The 25,183-nt window shown below is 40.2% G+C and overlaps 1 protein-coding gene across 1 annotated transcript in view; it reads left to right on the top strand.

The window, feature by feature from the left end:
* The window catches only part of LOC122553907 (progesterone receptor-like), a 352,930-nt gene that overhangs the window by 204,704 nt on the left and 123,043 nt on the right, over positions 1-25,183 (top strand). Inside the window, exon 3 of the mRNA XM_043698410.2 lies at positions 18,149-18,265. Coding sequence (XP_043554345.2) covers positions 18,149-18,265 — 117 coding nt within the window. The remainder of the gene's footprint in view (positions 1-18,148; positions 18,266-25,183) is intronic.

The raw sequence follows: 25,183 nt of genomic DNA, 5'->3' as shown, positions 1-25,183 counted from the left end.
TGTTGTCACATGTACTCAAGTACAGGTGCACAGTGAAAGGTTTTAGCAAGTTTCCTCTTATGGCACCATCTTAGGTACAAAGTAATTAGGTACAAATCTTGGACACAAAATAGAGGAATAAAATAAAAAGTAGTTGCATTACTTCGCAACGATTCACAGATTTAGTTAGAAATATGACACTTAAAATGATAAACATTACAGTCAGATAAACAATTTATAAATAATTGTTACACGGCAGTGGCTCAGTGCAGGAGATGCCACACATGGTCTGACTGCCTGTGAGAGACCCCAGTCCAAAAATTCTCCCTGCTCCACTCTAAGCCTCCAGTCCACTCCGTTCTGGCTCTCAGCTGCTCCAGGGTAAATTTTCTCCGGGGCATGTTTCCCCAGACCAAGCCTTGCTCTGGAGGCTGTGTCCCCAGGCCAGTTCTCGCTCTGGGATTTTCCTCTGGTATACACCATCTCCTTCATTTCCTTCTGGGAAAGTCCAAGTCTTGAGTAGTTTATGCTAATATTCTCTGGAGTTCAGAAAAATTAGAAGGGATGTAATTGAGATTCCTAGGATGTCAAAGGGGTTGTTGTAGTAGATATAGAGGAGATGTTTGCTCATATCTGACAATCTAGAATGAGGTCATAGTTTTAGAATACGGGATAGAAGTCTGTACCAGCAGAAAATATGCAATAAATGAGGGAAACACAATTTACACTAAAATAGTTTTCAAATACTCTTTTAACTGTTTCTTATTTATTTTTTGAAAATTGAAGTGATTTTAGAAGAACTTCAAGTTCTACTGAGATAAGGGATGTAAGAAAAAGCAAGGATCAAAGGTTAGGTTTGGAAGTTGTGGAATTCAATAATGATTCCTAAAGGCTGTAAGGTTCCAAAATGGACAAAAAGGCGTTATTCCTATAGCTTACCTTAATGGAACACCGTAGCAGACCTGAGCCTGAGATATTTGCATGGGGCTTGTAGTTTCTTGAACTGGAAAGCAAATGGGTCATTCCTATGGACAGAGCAGAGGTGTTCTGCAAAACAGTCACCAGCTGCATTGTAAGCAGAAAATACAGAGCACTAGATTAAAAGAAATAAAATGCTCCTTCACCTGGAGGATGTATTTGGGGGCTTTGATAGAGAAAACGGAGGAGGTGAACGGAAAGTGGTACAGCTTCTGCAGCACAGGGGTAATGAAAGTTAAAGACCTTGGACATCATGTTCACCAGGACAGCTAGATTACACAGTAAAGAAAGTTGATGGGACGATTTTCTTCATTAAGCAAGGGAGTGAATAGAAGTGTAGGGATATAACGCTGTAACTATAAAAGATATTAGTTAACACCACAGTTGGAGTTTTGTATACATTACTATTCATCACACTTCAGAATAATGGGCCTAGAATAAATGGAGAAGAGATTGACAGGAATGTTGACAGGACTTGAGAATTGCAGCTGTGAGAAAACATTGGAAAGGCTCAGGTTGCTTTCCTTAGAACAGACGAGGCTGAGGGTCAAATTAACTGGGGTAGAAAAAATAATGATAGAGTGGATGGAAGAGATCTATTTCCCTTAACAAAGAGGTCAGTTACCAGGTGACAGAGATTTAGATAATTTATAGAGAAATTAGAAGGGACCTGGTGGTTGAAGCAGAAACTCCAAAAACATTTCAAAGGAACCTGGTACTCCATTTGAAATGCGATGCTGGGCAAGGCTACAGACCATGTGTTGGTAATTGGGATTAGAACGGTGGTGATTTTATTCAGCTGTACAGACACAATGGACTAAATGGACTCTCATTGTGCACTACTCTTCCATGCTTCCATAGTTAAATTATCCATTCACAATGATCTTCTGCGTCTCACAAAATGAAATTTGGAATCTGGAGTAACAGGATCCGATGGCTGACTTGAGCAACAACAGACACAACATTGTATAGTTAATATAGCCCAGACATTCCATGCTGTACCATTAACATCATTGCCCTGAGTCCCTGACCTATGTCCCACAGCAGAACCAGCTGATTTTTCTTGGTGATTTCAGTGCCAGAGTTTGGAGGGTAACAAACCTCAGCAAAGGCCTGATTAGAAAGAAAAGCCCACAATAGGTAAGTGTCAATGGAGACATCCTCTTGACAAAATGCTAAAGCATAGCCTAGTCATAACAATCACCTGATTTCATCTTCATCAGAGAGACAAAAACAAGACATCACAATGGCACCCTCACTCCAGCCATTGGCAGCTGCTTGACTATGGCATTGTCTGAGTCTGGGGCAATGTGAAAGCTTATGGTCAGTGTGCCTGCAATTACTTCTCTTACTTCCTTAAATATCAACTTTAAGTAAGAATGGTCTGTCCAACACTTCTTCCTTATCAATTTTTAACCCTTCTAGTGACACAGTTTCCACCACAGCTGTAATGGCAGCAATTATGGATGATGTGAAGATTGGGAAAGCTGCAGATAATGAGGATTGCCAGAGGACACAGCAGGATGTAGATAGGCTGGAGACCCGGGCAGAGAAAAGGCAGATGGAGTTAAATCTGGACAAACGCAAGCTGATGCATTTTGGAAGGCCTAATGAAGGAGGGAGGTAATTGGCCGAACCCTTAGTAACATTAACATACAGAGGGATCTAGGTGTACAGGTCCACAGATAACTGAAAGTGGCAACACGAGTGGTTACTTAAGTGACTGCTGGGCAAGCACATGGACCGCAGTAAATTGAGGGGTGTGTAGGTTAAGTTGATATTAGATTAAAATAAATGCTAAGCACAATATTGTGGGCTGAAGGGCCTGCACTGTGCTGTACTGTTCTTTGTTCTATATTCTATGTTCTAAGGTGATCACGAAGGCATATAGCATGTTTCTCTTCATCAGTTGGGGCACAGAGAATAAAAATTGGCAAGTCATGTTGCAGCTGTAAAGAACTGCAGGAGGGGGTGCATATTGGGAGGCAGATTTTGGAAAAGTGCAGAAGTAACAGGGTTGTTGTCACGGGTGACTTTAACTTCCCTAATACGAAGAACAACAAAGAACAAAGAAAATTTACAGCTCAGGAACAGGCCCTTCGGCCCTCCAAGTCTGAGCTGATCCAAACGTACTGTCTAAACCTGTCACCCAATTCCTAAGCATCCGTATCCCTCTGCTCCCCACCTACTCATGCATCTGTCCAGACGCATCTTAAATGAATCTACCGTGCCTGCCTCTACCACCTCTGCTGGCAACACGTTCCAGATGCCCACCACCCTCTGTGTGAAGTACTTGCTGCGTGTCTCCCCCTTAAACTTTTCACTTCTCACCTTGAAAGCGTGCCCTCTCTTCACCCTGGGAAAAAGCTTGTCTTTATCCACCCTGTGTATACCCTTCATGATTTTGTAGACCTCAATCTCCTTTTTTCTAATGAAAACAATCCTAACCTACTCAACCTCTCTTCATAGCTAGCACCTTTCATACCAGGCAACATCCTCGTTTACCTTCTCTGCACTCTCTCCAAAGCATCCACATCCTTTTGATAATGTGGCGACCAGAACTGTACACAGTATTCTAAATGCGGCCGAACCAATGTCTTGTACAATGTTAACATGACTTGCCAGCTCTTATACTCAATACCCCGTCCAATGAAAGCAATCATACCATATGCCTTCTTGACCACTCTATCCACCTGTGGATACAATGGACCTACACTCCCAGATCTCTCTGCTCATCAACTTTTCCGAAAGCTCTTCTGTTCGGTGTATAATTCATTCTAGAATTAGACTTCCCAAAACGCATCACCTCACATTTGTCTGGATTGAAAACCATCTACCACTTCTCCACCCAACTCTCCAGTGTATCTATATTCTCCTGTATTCCCTGACAGTCCCTTACGCTTTCTGCTACTCCACCAATCTTCATGTCATCTGCAAATTTACTGATCATACCAACAGTGCCCTCTTCCAGATCATTTATGTATATCACAAACAACAGTGGCCCCAACACTGACACTTAAATGGGTACTGAACATATGAGTTTTCCAATCAGATGCCCCACACAAAAAAACATATTTTACATCACTGTTAACCACCTGAAATAACTGCTAGACTCATGGCAATGTTCAATTAGGGGCTTACACTTTCATGAAGGCCTTTTTGAGAAATGAGGGATTAAAGCAAATTACTGCAGATGCTGGAATCTGAAACCAAAAGAGAAAATGCTGGAAAATCTCAGCAGGTCTGGCAGCACCTGTAAGGAGAGAAAAGAGCTGACGTTTCGAGTCTAACTGACCCTTTGTCAAACCTGGTTGAAGCTGGTTTGACCAGCTTTGACAAAGGGTTAGTTAGACTCGAAACATCAGCTCTTTTCTCTCCTTACAGATACTGCCAGATCTGCTGAGATTTACCAGCATTTTCTTTTTTGGTTTGAGAAATGAGTGTCTGGGAGGGTTTAATCCATTTATTCTTAAACATGCCAATCAAAACATGGCAGAATCACATTGTGCCAGGCTGCACCAAAGAATTTAAATACGATCCTCACTCCACTTACATCAAATCTTCAGAGAAACAGGGAAAGCAGTTGAAGCCAAAACATTGAATGTTTTTGAGAAGGAGTCAGATATATTTCTTATGGGCTAGAGGGATCTATGGGACAAAACAGAACAGGAGACTGAGGTGGATGATGAGCCATGAACATCATGGCAATATATGGGGAGCTTGTACTTGATGAGAAGATAAACAATGTCACTTTGTAGCATCTGAAATTGAAGCTAAATGCAGAGGTACGATCAGAAATATAGGTCACTGTGAAGGAAATGATTATCACTGTGAAAGTGTTACTGCATAACAACATTGATGACATTCTCCATCACTTTACTGATAATCAAAAGTAGACTGATGAGGTGGTAATTGGCCAAACTGGGTTTGTCCTACTTTTTGTGAACTGTACACATACAACCCATTTCCCACATTGTTGGGTAGATGTCATATTGCAGCCCTCTCATTCACTCACTCGGCTAAACATGCAAGAGAAACAGGGGAGGGCCCCAATCAGGACAGAACCTCAATCAATTAATTTACAGAAAAACTATTGAAATGGATCATCAAATATTTTCAGAATAGTTGCTGGTTGAAATCTACCAGTAGCTGCTGAGTTTTCTTTGGTGTTTTGATGTTGATAATGTTTACACAGTGGCAAGGCTCATGGTGAAAATCTTGATTCTGATTTTAAGAGATCAGCTCAGGTCATTGGCTTTTATCTGCAAGTGTATTACTTTGCATTTCCATTGGTCCTGAGTATGATGGAGCATGCAGAGAGGTAACAGAAGAGGGCAAGCTGCTTGAAGGAAGAAGAGGAAGAGGGAAGAAAGAGTCTCAGCAGGAGACCACATTCAGGGAGCAATTCTCCTCCTTGACGCTCCCCCCCACACCCCCACCCCCACCCCACCCCCCCACCCCACCCCCCGCCCACCCCCAACCCCCGAAATCTGCAACTTATTGTAGTGTGAGTTGCAGCCTCAAAGCAAGGTGAGGATGTCAGTGCTGGTTGCTGGAAAGGTAACCATGATCATGATTATATTCACCAAATTCCTTTCAGGTTGGAATAAGAAATATTTGCAACATCTCCCTATTTCCTGTCCATTGTTGCATTTAAGGCATTGTATGTACATTTGAATACATTTCATTCAGTCTGTCCTGAGAGTAGCAGGTTGTACAGGATGCCACTGACAATCCACATTTCACTTTGCTACCATCACATATCAATCCTGAGAGGTACCAGAACTGGAGCTACACATCAATAACAGAATGTACCTGGTGCTCATCCATTTTTCCCTCCCTGCCCACTGCCAAGTACTTTGTCGAGACATCTTCCCATTGCTTGATGGGAAAAGGGCATTACTTCTCTTGTTGGCCTTATCCAGTAATATCTTCAGTGCAGCATCAAGAGGACAGAGTAGTGCTTACAATATCTCCTTTGTCTCCTGTTGTGAAGAACTTGTAGTTCTTTACAGTCAAAGTTTTCATAATGAGAGTTAAGTTGACATTAATTGGTCATTCCCCCCGCCCTTCAAAAATATCTCCCCTCCCTGAGATAGAAACAGTGCCAGTGCCGCACAAGACCCACTCCTCCCCTCCACAAACAAAGTATACTGTATTAATTGGGGCACCTACAGAACTCAACTTAATCGATGTGTCAGTGTGCAGGTGGTACCCGAAAGTTAATGATTTTGACATCAAGAATAAGCTGCAATGAAATTGTGCCCCTCCAACTTCATAAAAAATTACAACTTATGTATGGTACCAAAAATAATGTTACATGTGGGAAAGTTTCTTGTACTTTCAAAGTGCAAAATGTACTCTAAACAATAAACTTTAATTGACTGATGGGTTTTCATCACTAATATAGTAGAATTAAATTAGAAAATAATGTACTCAAGGATTAACTGTTATCATCTACAGTCAGATATTAGTTTCAGGTGTAAAGAATTCTCAGTCAATCTAATTTAAAAGGAGAAATACAGAGAGCATAATACTGGTAGCATTTGAAAATATCGCATGTTTCTGAAAACTGCAGAATAAAATTAGCATTAAAAAATCAAATGCCTTCATTACCATATTTTCAGCTCATGTTTGGTGTAAACTGAGAACGGGCTAACCTCCTGAACTTTGTCAACGCTGTTACTAGGTTGATGTGGAGACGAGATAGATGTATAGCTAAATGCTACTTTGATAGGTTAGATATCTTTCTTGGAAATAGCAGTGAGTTTTCTGAGTATCTGATCAGCATTGGTAATTACATGGAAATCACAAATAGCAAGCTCGCCATTCAGTTTCCAACTAATACATTAGCAGTTTATCTTCCATTTAAGCAAATGGTCCTAATCATATTTACCTGCCCAGGTTCCAGACCTTTAGCCCCATTAGATATTATCTAACTACCCAATCTAACTTCGAAATTAAGCATAGTTTCTGCCTAAACTAATAAACCTTGAAGTAAATTCCATAGCATCTAATCTGTCTGTAAATGGTCTCTGTCCCAAACTTTTACACTTAATCTTGTACGTTTACCTTTAGATACCTCCCTTATTCAGTCTTCTTGTATCTTTTTTTTTATCCTTTCATAATGCCAAACACTCCCATTATATCATTTTAATGCCTGGGATTTTTCATGGACTACAATGATTTTTAAAAAGGGAAATCATTGACTTATGAAGGCTACAGTGGTCATACATTGAGGCAGTTAATGAAACTAACAATAAGCAAAATCCAGTCATCAAACTAACTGAAACCATTCGCACAGATCTGTATCTCCTGCTTGATTTACACTTTTCTAGAAGTTTCACTTATTGGGATGAAAGTCATCTGAAGAATATTTAGATTTGTGAAAGAAAGGCAGTGAAGCCAGGCACAGGAATACACAAAGGAAGTGTCTCACACAAAGCTGCTTTTAGACCCAGCAGGGAAGAAGGAAAACATGGATCTGTAATGGCAGAATTGGAAAGCTCTCTTTTTCTGTTTCTTTTCTCTCAGGCTCTTGGAAAACAAAAACCTAATGAAAATCAAATTGGAAACTTGTCTATTCAATAAGGCTTAAAGATATCTACACATTCCATTGCATGTTCAGGATATAATTGTTATCTCTAGTTAAACCTGAACCTAACAGATTCTAAGAACTTTTAGTTACATATTCTTGATCTTCCTTTTTTGTACTGGACACTCACCTTTTTAAACTTTGTAACAATACTTGTATTTTATACCATGTTTTATTACTTTTCTCAAGGTTAATAAGTAATAAAATTCTTCTTCTTGTTCTTAAGAAACCTTGTAATTAGGTCCTCAATTTTGATTAGCTAACCACATTTTAGTTGAAGTGTGAGATTGATGCATGATTGCAGTAACTCAGGAAGACCAACTGGAAAGGACCATCCATAATCAAAATAAAGCCAGTACTTGTGGTGTACAAAGGCTAGTCCCAGCCCAAGACAAACAGTTCTGTAGACCCATCCCTTAGTCTGCTTTGTAGGTATTTCTAAACATTCTGCTCAGTGATGTTATTACACATGGGTCTCCTGGGTCAGAGATACAGATACTACCATTGTACCAAAAAAGACTCCCGGGTCTGTTTTTTTTTAAACCATTCTATTCAGAGATGTTATTACACACTTCTAGAGCAGGTATGACTTGAACCTGAGCCTCCTGGTCCAGAAGTAGAAACACTACCACTGTGCCTCTTGAGTCTGCTTTTTTTTAACCCTAATTGGAAGTGCTGTTACACACAACTGAGTGACTTTCCTACCACCAAAATCACAGTGACTATTTTTTGTATTTCTTTTCAAACTAATAACTACCAGCAGTAAAAACAGCCATGTAGCTAATTCAATATTTACATACAGAGCTCCTTAAGGACGATGCAAACCATCAAAAGTGAGGGTGGTGAGGTAGGGAGACAGGGAAGGGACTAGATTAAAATGGAGTTGGAGGGGGAAATGGGTAGGGTTTATAAAGGGCTCAGGTGATGAGTTCCAGTAGGGCAGACCAGTGTCTATTCCAAGGGATCTCATTCTCAACAATCTTCACCCGAGATTAATCAGAGATTCTTCATGGGCCTCCTGAGAGTTATCACATTGGTAAATATAATTTAAAAACCTTATTTATAACAAACCAAAGAGCCCAGAGTTTTGTATGAGCTGAAGGTTTAAGAATCTGGAGAATGGGAGACTGACTAAAGGGAGATTTGTTATAATTGTGCCTGCAGGTGAAAGACACACATGAGATTTTAGCAGCAGGGGAACTGAGCCAAGCAAAGAGGTTGGTTGTGCAGAGAAGTGAAGTAGAGGGACAGAATATAAGTTCTAAATCTTCCCACAAAGAAAAAGGTAGGATTCCCCAAATCCAGATCTCTCTGAATATTAAAAAGGATATTGAGGAGGAAACGGTAAGAAAGGGAAAGCGTAAGCAGATTTGAGGGGCTCAATATGGCAGAACCATGGAGGAATATGGAAATTGCAGAGATGAAATTCAAAGGAAATTAGAAAAGCAAAGAGATGCTATGAAGAAAATTAACAAATGAAGCAAGGAAAATGAGAAGATATTGTACAGATAAGCAAAGATCAAGATGGGGTGAAAGAAGGATTAGCGCAGCAGGTCAGGCAGCATCCAAGGAATACTTTCCTCATTCCTGAAGAAGGGCTTATGCCCGAAACGTCGATTCTCCTGTTCCCTAGATGCTGCCTGACCTGCTGCGCTTTTCCAGCAACACATTTTCAGCTCTGATCTCCAGCATCTGCAGACCTCACTTTCTCTTGAAAGAAGGATTAGGGCCAATGAGAATTCTAAATGGAAGTATGACAAGGAATCCATGATATTAATGCATGATTTTTCATGCTAATTTTAAAAGTTTAATTGTTTATATTGTGCTGGCAATTACAATGAGTTCAATGTGATTGTTATATACAGTGCTGTTGTTAGCTTTCAGAACAACATGACAACACAGTATCACAGAGAACAGCGACACAGTGAACAAAGCTCTCCTTTGCAGCCTTCATTATGGAATCTGGTTGTGAATTGTTTGAAGTGGAAGATTATGTAAATAATGGTTGATATTTAACTCAGGTCTGGACATTCCTTCGCTAATCAGAAGAAGTTTGTGACCACATTCACAATTTCCTTTGGTTGGGGCAGTTAGGTACCCACGGTAGGTTTCTGTTGTTAAAGTCATTGTTTTACTGTTGAAGGAAAGCAAGCCCTATGTTGTGGGAGTAAATCAGAGATGGCTTTAGCTTAAACAGTCACGAATCATTGTAGGTGTTAGGGAGGCAGAGCCACACAAAGTCACAGGGAAAGGGCAACGTGGATAATCAGCGAGTGTCACGGTTGCTAGAATCTCACAGAAAAGTTGAAAACAAAGACAGCAAAGGTTTTAGAACTCAACACAAAGAAGATGATGCAGCAAGTACCACAGTTAAAGTAGACTTCACCAATAACTCTCACACCCATCTGAGCCATCCATCCTTGCCCCAACATCCATGATTCCTTATCACATGTTCAGATAATAAGGAGTGCTGGTGATTCCATACTGTGTGCTCATGGTTTCACAGCTACTTTGAGCTTGAGTTCACGCAGTTGAAGGTATTTTTTTTATAAGCATGTGCTGGGAGAGACCGTTGGTTAAAATCCATCATGGCCCTCTCTGAAACATAGTCAGCATGGCAATTTATAGTCTTAATCTCACATTTCATAACAATGTTTTTACAGTTATTTATCATTGATTATGTTAGCCCTTACAATACCCTTACCAACAAGTCAGGCTATACACGTTCTGCAGATATTGCCTTCATGTCCTCTTTATGTTTCCTGCCTAGCCCCTAATCAACTTGATGCTGTGATTCACACTGTGAAGGTCATTTAGTTTTTTACAGTTTACTCTCTTTGTTAGCCTACAGTATTGGCTACATTTCCCTTCAATCTTTAAGAAAAGCCCCATGATTATATTTGTCTATTCTAAGGTATTAGTGTATATTTAAACATTAACATTGACAAAAATAGAAATTGCTGGCAAAACTAAGCAGACTTGGCAGCATCTATGGGAAGAAAGCAGATCTAATGTTTTGAGTCCAGTGACTTTTCATCAGAACTGTAAGCAGAAATATTAATCAGTTGTCTCACTTGTCTGTAAACACAATCAGCACTGAATGATCGAAGATACCAGCCTTTGGCGGCTGTCTGTGCGGAGTTTGCACATTCTCCCCGTGTCTGCGCGGGTTTCCTCTGGGTGCTCCAGTTTCCTCCCACAATCCAAAGATGTGCAGGTCAGGTGAATTGGCCATGCTAAATTGCCCGTAGTGTTAGGTGCATTAGTTAGAAGGAAATGGATCTGGATGAGTTACTCTTCAGAGGGTCGGTGTGGACTTGTTGGGCCAAAGGGCCTGTTTCCACACTGTAGGGAATCTTAAAAAAAAACTTTGGTGACATTTCATTATGAGTGAAGTAGACTTTCTATTTCATGTTATTTGTGAAGGAAACGATATCTCATTTGCTGTGACAGTGAAGTGCCAGAGTGGAGGAAGGCCAATCAACAGGTACGATTGAGGGAAGATTCTGAGGGCACACCCTCAAAGTGAAGGGATGACCCTATAGATCTGAGGTGCGGAGGAATTTATTTAGCCGGAGGATATTCAATGTGAGGAACTCATTGCTGCAGAAGGCAGTGGAGGCCAGGTTATTGAACATCTTCAGCTCAGAGATCGATAGACTCTTGATGATTATGGGGATCAAGCAGTATGGGGAGAAGGCAAGAGAATGAAATTGAGAAACATCAGTCATGATTGAATGGCAAAGCAGATTTGATGGGATGAATGGTGTAATTCTGCTCCTATGTCTTTTGGTCTTAATTGCTGGGCAGACACAGCAGAGTTGTGGTGTAAGGGTGAGAGTTGGAGAATGTGGAAGTCAGTTTTCAGGTTAAACATGATCACTGTGTAAGAATCTCCTACAGCATTGGCAAGCTGCTTATTCAATCCAGAAAGCTCATTTCAGTATCTGATTCCATCCATCCATCGAGTTCCTTTTTGAGCACCTGCACAGGGAGGATATAACTAATCTGTGGTGAAATGTAGTGCCATTATTTAAGAAATGTGGCAAGGAAAAGCCAGGGAACTATAGGCTACTGAGCCTGACGTCAATGATGTGTAAGTTGTTGGAGGGGTTTCTGAGGGACAGGATTTACATATGTTTGGAAAGTTAAGGACGTTTGGGGATAGTCAGCATGGCTTTGTGCATGGGAAATCGTGTCTCACTAACTTGACTGAGTTTTCTGAGGAAGTGACAAAGCAGACTGATGAAGGCAGAGCAATAGATATTGTCTATATGGACTTCAACAAGGCATTTGACCAAGGTTCTGCATGGTAGACTGATTAACATGGTTACATCATGTAGAATCCAAGGGGAGCTAGCCAATTGGATGCAAAATTGGCTTGAATGTACGAGATAGTGGACAGTGGTGAAAGGTTGTTTTTCAGACTTGAGGCCTGCTGTAAGGATTGATGCTGAGTGCACTGCTTTTCATCATTTATACAAGTGATTTGGTTATGACTTGTAGGTGGAATGAGTAGTAAGTTTGTAGATGACACCATGATTGGTGGTACAGTGGATAGCGAAGATCTTTACCTCAGAGTTCAGTGGGATCTTGATCAGATGGGTCAATGGGCTGAGGAGTGGCAGATGGAGTTTAAGTTAGATAAAAGTGAGGTGTTGCATTTTGGAAAGGCAAATCAGGACAGGACTTATACAGTTAACGGTAGTGACCTAGGGAGTGTTGCTGAAAAAAAAAGAGACCTTGGAGTGCAGGTGCAGATTTCCTTGAAAGTGGAGTCACAGGTAGCTAGGATAGTGAAGAAGGTGTCTGATATGCTTTCCTTTATTGGTCAGAGCATTGAGTTAGGAGTTAGGATGTCATGTTGCAGCTGTAAAAGACATTGATTGGGCCACTTTTGGAATACTGCGTACAATTCTGGTCACCCAACTATAGGATGTTGTTAAACTTGATATGGTGCAGAAAAGATTTGCAAAGATGTTGCCAGGACTGGAGGGTTTGAGAACAGGAAGAGGCTGAATAGGCTGGGTCTTTCTTTTCCCTGGACCTGAGGGGTGGCCTTACTGAGGTTTATAAAATCATGAGGGGCATGGATTAGGTGATTACCCAAGGTCTTTTTCATGGAGTTGGGGTGTTTAAAACTTGAGGACATAGGCTTAAGGTGAGAGGGGAAAGATTTTAAAAGGACTTAAGGGGTAACCTTTTCATGCAGAGGGTGGTGCATGTATGAAATGAGCTGGCAGAAGACGTGGTGGAGGCTGGAACAATTACAACATTCAAAGGGTATCTGGATAGGTATATGACTAGGAAGGGTTTAGAGGATATGGACCAAATTCTGGCAAATGGGACTAGATTAGTCGGCACAGGTGAGTTGGATCCAAGAGTCTGTTTCTGTGCTGTATGACTCTATGACTTTGGTTATCTCTGGCCTTGTCTCCCCTCCTGATACTTGCCTGGCTTATTTCTTCAGACCCCCAGCCACTCCATCTGCCCTTGCCTCAATCTCACCTCCTTTTCTCAGTTCTTCTCTTCAGCCTTTCCAGTCAACTTTGAAGTTCCTTCTCTCCTCTGGATGCCGTTCTGATCTCGTGTTGATGTGCTCTATCTTGCAGTAAATGTTCATTGCTGTAGTCATGCTTTGGCTCCCTGCACTGACTAACATCTGCCACTTGACGGAACCTGGTCAATCTAAAATACAATTGAGTGTTCTTTCATAAAATACTGTACAGGAATATTTTATATTTGTTTTATATTTAGTGATATACATTATTTTGCAAGTCATTTCAGTTAGGAGTGCTCAGTGCTGTACATGTCAGACACAGTACTTAAACTTCTTTACATTTTTATTTTGTGAAAAAGTGCTTGAAGGAACCTAACTCTGACTTGAACATTGGTTGCTATGTAAACAAATGATTCATTTAAAGTTGCTTCATTTAAAGTTACAATTTAGGAATTACGCCACACTTTAAAGTGAGGACTTGCTATTAGATTCTTAATTATTTTATCTACACATGGTTTCTGTGGTGTGCCCATTGGATACTGGGTGAGTTGGCATAGAGATAGCATGGGGTATGTGGGTGCATGAGTATTAGTCAAGACTTGTGAGGGCCATATATGCTTATAACTCTGGCAAGTAGGATTTTATCATAACCCTACGTTTCCAGTCTAACAGGGCCCTTTAAATAAGGAAATTTCCTGTCTTGAGCTATCAGCATCAATACTGAAAATCAGATTCCTTTAATTTTCTTTCTCTTTCCACAACACTGATTGACCTGTTGACTATCTCACCATTTTCTGTTTTTATTTCTACTTATATTACTTCCCAACACATGAGCTGAAAATGTATAATAAACGAGTCATCCAGTAAAGAAATTTCCCACTTCTGAGGCAACTGGAATTTAAACATTGACCAAACCTTCATATCCCACCATTTAGGATCATAGGAACAGGAGTAGGCCATTCAACCCCTCAATTCTGTTCCACCATCCAATGAGATCATGGCTGATGTGCTCTAACTCCATCTACCTGCCTTTGACACATATCTCTTATTACATTTCTAACAAAAAAATCTATTTCAGATTTAAAATTAACAACTGACCCAGCATCCACAGCTGTTTGATACACCTCTCCCACCCTTTGTGTGCTTCCGTACATCTCTCCTGAAAACTCTGACCCTCATTCTCAGACTATGCCCTTAGCTCTAGAATCGCCAATCAGTGGGAATAGTTTATCTTTATTTACTCAGTATTTTTCTGTTAATGTATTGAAGACTTTGATCAGATCAACCCCTAATCCTTCAAATTCTAAAGAAAATGGACCTAATTTGTATAATATCTCCTCGTTACTTAAGCCAAGGAAGTCCAGGTATTATTCTTGATTGAGACAAAAATAGAAATTGCTGGAAAAGCTCAGCAGGTCTGGCAACGTCTGAGAAATCAGAGTTAATGTTTCAGGTCCACTGACTCGTCCTCAGAATTCAGTAACCTGAACAAGGATTACGCAACCTAAAATGTTAACTCTGACTTCTCTCCCCAGAAATTGCTGCCAGACCTACTGAGATTTTCCAGCAATTTTGTTTCTGTTTCTGATTTACAGCATCTGGAGATCTTTGGGTTTTCATCATTCTTAATTATATGATTTTTCCATAGCAATTGTTTACAAAGTTTTAAATATTGTTGAAAAATACACGTTTTGACAAAGATTTCCATAATGCCGAGTTACATTGTCATATCATCAGGATAATACACCAAAATATCAAAGTAAAACAAAAGCAACATTTGTACGGTATGAGTGGAGAGTACTGATTGATTGGCATGTGTACTGTGATTGATAGAAACTTTACCATGGAGAATGTATCAGTTACTGCTGACCTGCAGGTAATTGTCAAGTTTTATTAAATGTGAAAAAAAAGGCAGGCTGACTCTGATTGGTCAAGGCATGTGCTGAGAAATGAACGTGAGGATAGCATTCTTGAAGATGCTTTCTCAATGTCCCTACTCTGAGCCTGTCTCAGTCTCTACCTTATTAAAATGTGACTATTGTCTGACTCTCAGGAGTTTCCATGCTGTATATACAGTAGTGATCTTTGTGTTATAGCTCTCTCTTACAGCTCTCCCATTCCTGTTGTGGTTCTGTTCGCCGAGCTGGGAATTTGTGTTGCAGACGTTTCGTCCCCTGTCTAGGTGACATCCTCAGTGCTTGGGAGCCTCCTGTGAAGCGCTTCTGTGATCTTTCCTCCGGCATTTATAGTGGTTTGTATCTGCCGCTTCCGGTTGTCAGTTCCAGCTGTCCGCTGCAGTGGCCGGTATATTGGGTCCAGGTCAATGTGCTTACTGATTGAATCTGTGGATGAGTGCCATGCCTCTAGGAATTCCCTGGCTGTTATCTGTTTGGCTTGTCCTATAATAGTAGTGTTGTCCCAGTCGAACTCATGTTGCTTGTCATCTGTGAATGTGGCTACTAAGGATAGTTGGTCGTGTCGTTTCGTGGCTAGTTGGTGTTCATGAATGTGGATCGTTAGCTGTCTTCCTGTTTGTCCTATGGATCTGCATCCATGAACACCAACTAGCCACGAAACGACACGACCAGCTATCCTTAGTAGCCACACACGCAGATGACAAGCAACATGAATTCGACTGGGACAACACTACTATTATAGGACAAGCCAAACAGAAAACAGCCAGGGGATTCCTAGAGGCATGGCACTCATCCACAGATTCAATCAAAAAGCACATCGACCTGGACCCAATATACCGACCACTGCAGCGGACAGCTGGAACTGACAACCGGAAGCGGCAGAGACAAACCACTATAAATGCCGGAGGAAAGATCACAGAAGCGCTTCACAGGAGGCTCCCAAGCACTGAGGATGTCACCTGGACAGGGGACGAAACGTCTGCAACACAAATTCCCAGCTCGGCGAACAGAACCACAACAACGAGCACCCGAGCTACAAATCTTCTCACAAACTATGATCTCCCATTCCTCTCTTCTCAGAATCTCAGTAACACGTGACTGTTGATTCCACCATCATACAATTACCATGTTCAATGTCATATTAATGCAATGCTGCATCAACAAACTAGTTGGGATCGATCCTGGGGATTGTTTTGATAAATTGGTGAAAATAAATACAAGATGGGTATTGTGTTATAAGACTTGTCTGATTTTGGCGAACAATTTTGGGCATAATTATTGATTTCATAATTTGACTGGAATATACAACTACAGGTTTAGTAGTTCAATGCTGATTTCGTGTAATTGTTATTGTATTGTCTGTATGTGAGCTGCACACACTCACTTCACCACAGTATGGGGACTAGCAGCTGACATACAGCAAGGTTTGAGGATTAAGTGAGAAGGTGCACAGTATCTTGCCACAGCTCGAGCAGGTCCTGGTGCAGAAGATGGCATGTTCTGTGCACACAACAGTGTTAGAGTCCACCAAGCCCCTTCTGTCTCTATCTCCAATAGGAGCTGATGCTGTTTGACCAGGCATTCTAGTCTCGTCATATTCTTCCTGCTGAACAATGAGGAACCTCAAGAAGATGCTGATGACAAAATACTTTCTTTCTTATAGTGACTCCCAATGAGTGTTTAATAGCTTGGATATTACAGAATTATACTGAATTTTGGCCAAGGCTTCACAAAGAGTCCCCAGAAGTTTCCTCATGCATTTCAAAGGTTCTCTGCAAACTTACAGCAGCCAGTCAGGAGTGCAAAGTGATATTGTTAGTCATACTCAAGATCATCTGTCTATTTTTTTTAATCCAAATGTGCTCTGTGACATATCTGAACATTTGTTCTCCCCGTCACCAAATTGTCAAGGTATTTTTCTTCCTATTGACCACCACCCTCTATATCATTGGTAATGGCTTGTTTAATCCAAATCAGCTGGTTTATGTTAGCATTAGTTTAATGATTATCCACCAAAATGCCATGCAGCTCCGTAATGAAAGCTAGGTTGTGACTTATGGGATAATCAGCTGCTTTGCAATCCCCAAAGTCAGTAATTACAGAACTGACTTTGGTTCCTATACCATTAATGTCATGTCACATTGAATGGGAGGGGTTTTTTGTGGTACATTGGGAGTGTCCCTGCCTCTGACCCAGGAAATCCAGGCTCAAGTCCTTACTGCCCTGAATGTGTGTCAAAATAGGTTGATATAAAATATCACTAAATGCATTAGTACCACTTTAGAAAGGGTTTACATTAAATGGTGAAGGCTCCTATGGTGCAGTGGTAGTGTCCCTAGCTCTAGTCAGAATGCCTTGGTTCAGGTCTCACATTCTCCCGATGTGTATCATTACATGTCTGAACAGGTTGATTAGCAGGCAAGACAGATTTGCATTTATATCATATGTCCATCATCAGTGAATATCTTAAAGCACTTTCCAGATAACAAAGTCCTTTTAAGGGCTCTTGTGGCACTGTGGTAGTGTCCTAACTCTGCTTCAGGAGGTCCAAGTCCAAGTTTCACCTGCTTCAGATGTCTGAACAGATTGATTTTAAAAATCTAAACTGATCTGAATATGAGTTAACCCAAATTTAAGTTTAAAAAACCCTCTTAGCCACCTCTGAAACTCTTGTGCACTGAATGTATCTGCAGAAAATTAATATGGTGTTAGCAAAGTTTACATCTTTCCTGGTTTTTAGTTCCATTAAGGTTGGTCTGAATGTTTAATATCTAATCTTACTCTGTCTTGAGTGTTTAGCACTACCGCCTCATAGCACTAGGGATCCGGGTTCGATTCCATCCTTGGGCAACTGTCCCCGTGTCTGCGTGGGTTTCCTCGGCCTGCTCCGGTTTCCTCCCACAGTCCAAAGATGTGCAGGTCAGGTGAATTGCCCATAGTGCCCAGGGATATGTAGGTTAGGTGCATTAGCCAGGGGTAAATATAGGGTAGGGGAAATGGGTCGGGGTGGGTTACTCTTCAGAGGGTCAGTGTGGACTTGTTGGGCAGAAGGGCCTGTTTCCACACTGAAGGGATTCTATGATTCTATGATTTCATGCCCATTGTCTTTAATTTGACATGTTTCAATATGTGTTGCAACAGTTTTGCAAACAATAACATGAACTCCCTTCTAACTTTCAGGACAACATAAGTATCTATGCGCTGGAAGGAATGACTGCATCATTGACAAAATTCGAAGAAAGAACTGTCCAGCCTGTCGCCTCAGAAAGTGCTATCAAGCTGGAATGGTGTTAGGAGGTAAGAGAAAAAAGTTCTTCGATTTAAGTCAAAACAGGTAAACAGATCTAATATATTCTGCATCCTAGCAAGATTGTATTGAAAATGTTTGATGTGTACATGTAGAATTATAAGTGAGTGTATATTATTTAATGAAACTAAACATTATATTCCTTGCCAGTGAACCTGTAATTCACATAAGTGGAAACTGGAATTGATATTAACTGTGAAATTCCACCAAACATTTTAATCCTTTCTGCTGATGTTCTCCAGTCTGCCATGCCATTTATGCAACCCATCAAGTAAGACTATGCCATTTGAAAATGTTGATTATATTTAAAAACATGAAGTGTGGAACATTTATTTTTACAGTAGTGCTATCAGCTCACATTCCTACATCTCACTTCCCCTTTTTTCTGTCAGTGGTGTGTCATTACTGAGGTGTGTTCTTGAGGAGTGTGCAGTACCAGAAGAAAGTGAAGGTATGCCACCCATCAAGGTTTCAATATTTACAATTCCACTTTAATGGACACAAGTCCATTTAATTAAATGTGGATAGAGCAGGCTTTCCAAATGGCTCTTTGCCATTTAATGACTAAAATTCTGAGAGAAATTCTAATACAACAACCATGGAATTTTGAAATAGATTTTTAAGTAAATTCTTATAATCTTTGGGAATTGTGGTCTAAAAACCAATTCATTTTGTGAACACTTCTCAGCTGTACTCTGATATGAAAACAGATCTGGGTGAAAATTGCAATTTTCATATCCACTTAGCAATGCTCACAATCATATCAGATCATTTCAGAGAGATTGCCATTTCTACAGCATTTTCCACAAGGTGGCTCATAGCTCAATAATAATGAATTGAACTCATGGTTTGCAAGTGGCAAGCATTAAAAGCAAATCAAACTAACTTGAACCGCTTGGATTTAAAAAGCTTTTTTTTATTAATGAATTGTATGTGTACAATGGGACAATTTGTCTATTATTCTTTTTGTACATAAATGCATTTCCTCTTTGGAAATTATGGCAGTTGTTTTTGCTCCTCCCTTTTGCATGAACTGATGATACCAGTGACTGGAAGAGAGTATTGGCAGTAAATAGGTAGGTACTTTGAACAACAACAAAGAGTAATGCACTTCCCCTGATGTTTAGTAGCTGTGTATTTGTTGAAATGGGGATCCTTTGTCTGAGTTAACTAGCTCTCTGGTGAAGCATGAAACCAATTTGTCAGGTTGACTGTTTGCAATTTTTGTCCATCCCCTTATACTGTGTTTACATTTCATCCACTGGAGTAGCACTATCAGAGAGATGCTGGAGGGCAGCTGTCATTACACTGCCCATTGGCATCCTTGCAATCGAGGTAGTGCACACCTGCAGTCACTTTTTACCAACTGAGTAAAGCTGCTGGAACAATTAATGTGTTCCAGTTGTAGAAATAAAAGACAGCTTGTTACAAAACAATGAAAAGTTAATGATCAGCTCCTGATGACCCAATGAGTAAAGGCACCACCTAAACTAGCATTGTAAATGCTACATGATATAAGTTCAATTCCTGCCCTGTGCTGCAATTTTACAATAACAAAAGGAAGATTGATAATGTGAGGTAGAACAGAGGCAAGCAGGCGTTAAAAGTTAGATTGCTGGAAGCTTCAAAGGTTCCTCATTCATATCCTTTCAGGGGGCTTACACCTATTCCCCAAGTTTCAGAAAAACACAATGCTTTTAATACCAACTAACCTGGTTGTTGAGTTTCTCAAAACTAAGCGCTTTGATGTTCTGCAGTTTGGATTAAGACTGCCAGCACACACTGTACTCTCAAACCTGTACAGCTGAGAGAGCAGAGGGAGCCTTTAGCCGCTTTCTCAGGGTTAAAGGACTAAACTCAAACTTAGATTGCAGAGGATGAACACAGTGTGCCTCAAACACTGTGTACCATGGTTAATGTTTAACTGTGCATTATGTTTGAAGCTGTTCATTTTGGCTTAACAGAACATGGCCACCTTTATGAAGAGAAAGGCCATGAAGTAAGCTACTTAGGTAGAAATAGAGTCTTCTTTCAGGTGGAGAAACTTAGGGTGGGAACTTGTTCAGGCATCAGGGGACCTATCCTAACTGGAAAGCCTTTAGGATATTTGCAGCCTCTTCCAAGGGCAGGCCCACTGTGTGCGTGCCTATCCAGCAGCGTCAGAGCTGGCAGTGGGTCTCCCCCTGGAATCAGAACCTGGGGTGGAAGTCCAACCAGAGAGAGCCGCCCGCTCAGCATTGTCATTGCAGCAGTCATGTCTGCTAATGATGGAGTAATCCTAGAGTCTGAGGATTATGCTGGGGTCAAGGAGGACGTGGTTCTGCATGTTGGGAATCATAGGAAGAGGAGGAAGGTGACTCTAAGCCATTGACTCCCCTCCCTGATAGCCAGTGTGTTTTTTTGTATCAGGCACAGATTGCTTTTTGATTGAAAGACCCATCACCTCATCTCCTTTAAGGTGACAAACAGGTCAGAACCTGTTTCGCCTGTTACACTCATCGCATGATAACAGGCCCACTGTAATGGACCAGACTAAAACACATCAAGGAGATAGCCAAGACCCTCACCTTTATCTTATTTAAAGGCAAATGCAAGGCACTGTGTTCCAGGTGTAATTCAATTAGTCACTCTCTACTAACCATTAAGCAAAACACACTATTTTACACCACAGTTTAAATACAAACAAAAAAAGGCATAACTTTAACTCTGCTAAGATACTTAATAAAAAAGGATATATTTAACTATTGCTTATCAACTGTTCCAATATCACAGCATCCCATGAACACAACCTTGGCGAAGGCAAATTCAATAAAATAGAGTTCCCTCATTTGCTACCTCCTCTAGTCCAGGAGAAAGGAACACCAACAGAATGAATCTAGCAGCAGAGAGAGAGAGAGAGAAAGAGAGAGAGAGAGAGAGCCTATCTAGCAGCTTCAACTCCAACTCCAAAAAAAACCCAGCTTTAAGGAGTGTCCATGAAGGGCATGGATCGGGTGAATAGCCAAAGTCTTTTCCCTGGGGTTGGGGGAGTCCAGAACTAGAGGGAATAGGGTTAGGGTGAGAGGAGAAAGATTTAAAAGGGACCTAAAAATAAACTTTTTCACACAAAAGGTGTATATAGAATGAGCTGTCAGAGGAAGTGGTGGAGACAAAAGAACTGCAGATGCTGGAATACAAAGTCGACAGGCAGGAGACTGAAAGAGCACAGCAAGCCAGGCAGCACCAGGAGGTGGAGAAAGTGGTATTTTGGGTGTAACCTTTCTCCAGTCCAGTGGAAGTGTTGGAGGCTGGTACAAATACATCATTTAAAAGATAAGATGGGTACATGACTAGGGAAGGGTTTAGAGAGATATGGACCAAGTGCTGGGAAATAGACTAGATGTCCGGACGGCAGGGATGAATTGGACTGAAGGGTCTGTTTCTGTGCTGTACATCTTGATGACTCCATGACTCTAAGTGAAAGCAAAAACTAAAACCCTGTGTGAGCTTGTCTCCACCCACTCATGCTTCTTTTGTCTAATTTTTAAAAGCCCCAAACTATTTATTCTGCTTTTCACGGAGCATATACTTTAGCAACAGGTTTAAAACAACTGTCTTCAAGAGAAACAGGACAAAACAAATCCTTCTTAAATGCACATATGGTCACACCACCTGCTGTTGGACAAATTCCAATAGCGTTGGGCTGAGACCCTTATATGGTCCTTAATTGGGCTATGTCAGAGCCTCAGTTAGTAGCAAGATAGGAAGGTCAACTATGGAACTTAATCCTAGTATTTAACTCCATTGGAGATGAGAAAATTGGGGTTTGGCTCCATGACCACCCCATAAAGTTTCCTAACTGCTGCTCAGTTAGCTAGCTCACACAGGAGAGGATTCCAACTCCGAGAGACATTATAAATACTACTTCATAAATGCAATGATCCAGATTTGAACTTTAGGACCAATATGATTGTTTATATAATTTGCAACACATTTGCTATTCAAATCAAATGCAAATATTGGAAATGTTTAAATGGTGAACTAAACTCGTCTTACACATAAGTTCCACAGCAGAATGGCCTTAGACAGCACAAACATATTTGGATTACTTCACCTTTAGTGTATTTTAATTTTTGTTCATACATTGTATTAAGTCAAAGTTTTTTTGATTTAACTCAACTATTTTCTTTTGGAATTCAAATCAATGCTGAATTGGACCAGTTTAGGATGGAAATTGAAATTGGTCCAGTTGAACTTGCTTCAGTAGTGGAAAACCTGGCAGGGGACTGTGAACTACCAAGGCCAAAGTTTGGGAGGTCAGAGGCAAGGTCTCCTTGAATTCCTGAAAATCAGGGGGAGTAATCCCATTGACTAAGGTTCCATGATACTGAAAAATGTGTTGCTGGAAAAGCGCAGGAGGTCAGGCAGCATCCAAGGAGCAGGAGAATCGACGTTTCAGGCATAAGCCCTTCTTCAGGAATCATTCCTGAAGAAGAGCTTATGCCCGAAATGTCGATTCTCCTGCTCCTTGGATGCTGCCTGACCTGCTGCACATTTTCAGCAACACATTTTCAGCTCTGATCTCCAGCATCTGCAGCCCTCACTTTCTCCTAAGGTTCCATGATAACAATACATACTTCCAAAATTAATTAATTGGTCTGAATTGTGAAAATTGGGGTTACGTTTATTTCAATCACAAAAGCTCAAGAAAATATCACTTTTTTGAAGGGCATTGGATTCCAATACCTTCACTAGAAGGTCATGTATTATATCATCCTAATATAGAAAACCATAAACTGGACCAAAAAAGAACATTAGTATTAAGTTGAATATCTTACTTACAAGTAAATTTCAAACCTTAAATTAGTGAGCCTGCAGCTGCTTATGATATACAAGGGATAAAAGTATATTTTATTAAAAGTGTTATGTACATTCCTTGTAACTAGATAATCAAAGAGAGAGAACTGACAAAGATCAGCAAATAATTTAAATGACAAAGATTTAATTTTCATTGCAGGCACCTGAGCATGTCTGTCAGTCAATTCTCGAATTAATGCAAAACATAACTTTAACTGACTTTATAAATAATAGCAACTGTCCGAAGTATGTCACTGTGGTATTAGAGCAGGTTAATTTTTTTTATCTTTTACTTCTGAGTCCTGCTTTTGAGAGATTCTATGCTACTAGAAGTGTCTCATTGAATCAGAACTGAGTGAAAACCAGTAGACTGCAACAGGCCTTGTCAGTCAGGTATAGTTTTGCTGGTGTCCAGCACTGGCCTCATTGTAATCTCTGAACTTGTCCTTGAAATCCCCAGCCAAGTTTCATTTTTGGGGTCCATTCCTGCCTTACACATCACTTCACCCACAATATATGGAATGGTCTAGTGTGCAGAACAATCTTTTTAATCAACAGGCATTTTTATCTTTGTATTATCCTCAATTAGTGTGGACATATCATTTTTGCATTTAAAAAAAACTTTCCTCCAGAGCTTATCGGTAAATTGTTAGCCTTTGTTCAGAAGTTTGATTGATGCTGTATATTAAATAAGAAAAATGGGTTCATGTCAAATGCATCTTGACATCCCCTGTTCGGCGTGCCAAAGGAGACCCAGCTTAACACCTTTATCTGACCAGATAGCCTGCTACACAGCAATACCATCTGCATTGGAATTCTTTGGCTGTGAAAGTTCTTTTGGCTGTGAAAGTTACAACTGATGAAGCCTTTATGCTACCAGATTCTCCAAATCCACAGAAAGAGATATCAAGATTTTGGTCATGTGTGCCTCAGTTGTGACAGATGCTTGAAAGAAGAATCAGCAATGTGTATCATAATAAGCACCTTTAATGTAGTGGTGTCTCAAAAGTGTTTCACAGCTTACATTATCAGAAAAAAATGACATATTTCCAAATAAATTAGGTCATTTATAGAGGTCTAATTGAATTGCAAGATGATCTTTAGAAAATTTTAAAAAGGTTAAAAAAAAGTTAAAAAGATTTCTTTTAAAAGTTAGGAAGTGAAGAAAGTATTTGGTTAAAGATAGTTTTGAAAGACTGTCTCAAAGTGAAGAGTGAGGTGAGAAAATGGAGAGGTTTTGAAGAGAATTCCAGAGTGTAGCAGCTAAACTCTGTTTGCCATCTTTTTCTCATTCACACTGGAAGAGAGGCATCAGCTAAATATTGAACTTTTATTAGAGGGCAAGATTATTAAGAGCAGAGATTATAGTAAATCTGAATATCAGACTTTTCACATCAACCTTACAATTATTTTAACATAAATGACTTCCATTCAATTAAAATTCAGCCATGTCTCATCAGAACAAGGGAATGGCAGTAAATATCCATTATTTATGATTTATTATTTTGTTTTGTAAGAGTCCACAGTGCCTACAAATGTTCACTGCAGATTTAGTAAATTGTAATTAAGAACCCAGGATCATCCTCAGTGGTAATGACTAATAACCCTATTGAAGAACATCTCAGCAGCAACTTTACGAGTACAATTTGAGACAAATTTAAACCTCAACTAGTATGCTCTGTTTTGAACACTACCATAAAGATTTTGCTGTTTTTGAATAGTCACATTAGGTGCTCCAATATATATTGCATTATACAAGTGTTTTGCAATACAAGATACATGAGAATATAACATTACCAGTGTCTTAAATTGTTCATATCTGAAATAAATACTTCAATCAACATGGAAAAATCACCCAAATAACATCGACAAAGAACTGAAGGAAGCAGAGGTCATCTAGATTAGTTCACCAAGTATTTGCTCATCACACTCGTGTTTTTATTTTTTCACGGGACATGAGAGCTGCTGCTAAGTCTGATATTTATTGCCCATTTCTACTTGACCTTAGAGAAGGCAGTGGGGATTGGCGTTTGAACTACAGCAGATGTATTTGTTTGTAATAACTGAGTGGT

Source organism: Chiloscyllium plagiosum, unplaced genomic scaffold, assembly GCF_037043375.1.
Source record: "Chiloscyllium plagiosum isolate Xiang-an unplaced genomic scaffold, Cpla_swu_hap1 HiC_scaffold_6, whole genome shotgun sequence".
In the NCBI taxonomy this organism is placed as follows: domain Eukaryota; kingdom Metazoa; phylum Chordata; class Chondrichthyes; order Orectolobiformes; family Hemiscylliidae; genus Chiloscyllium; species Chiloscyllium plagiosum.
The sequence above is the reverse complement of the archived record's forward strand: the minus strand, read 5'-3'. Positions and strand labels throughout refer to the sequence as shown.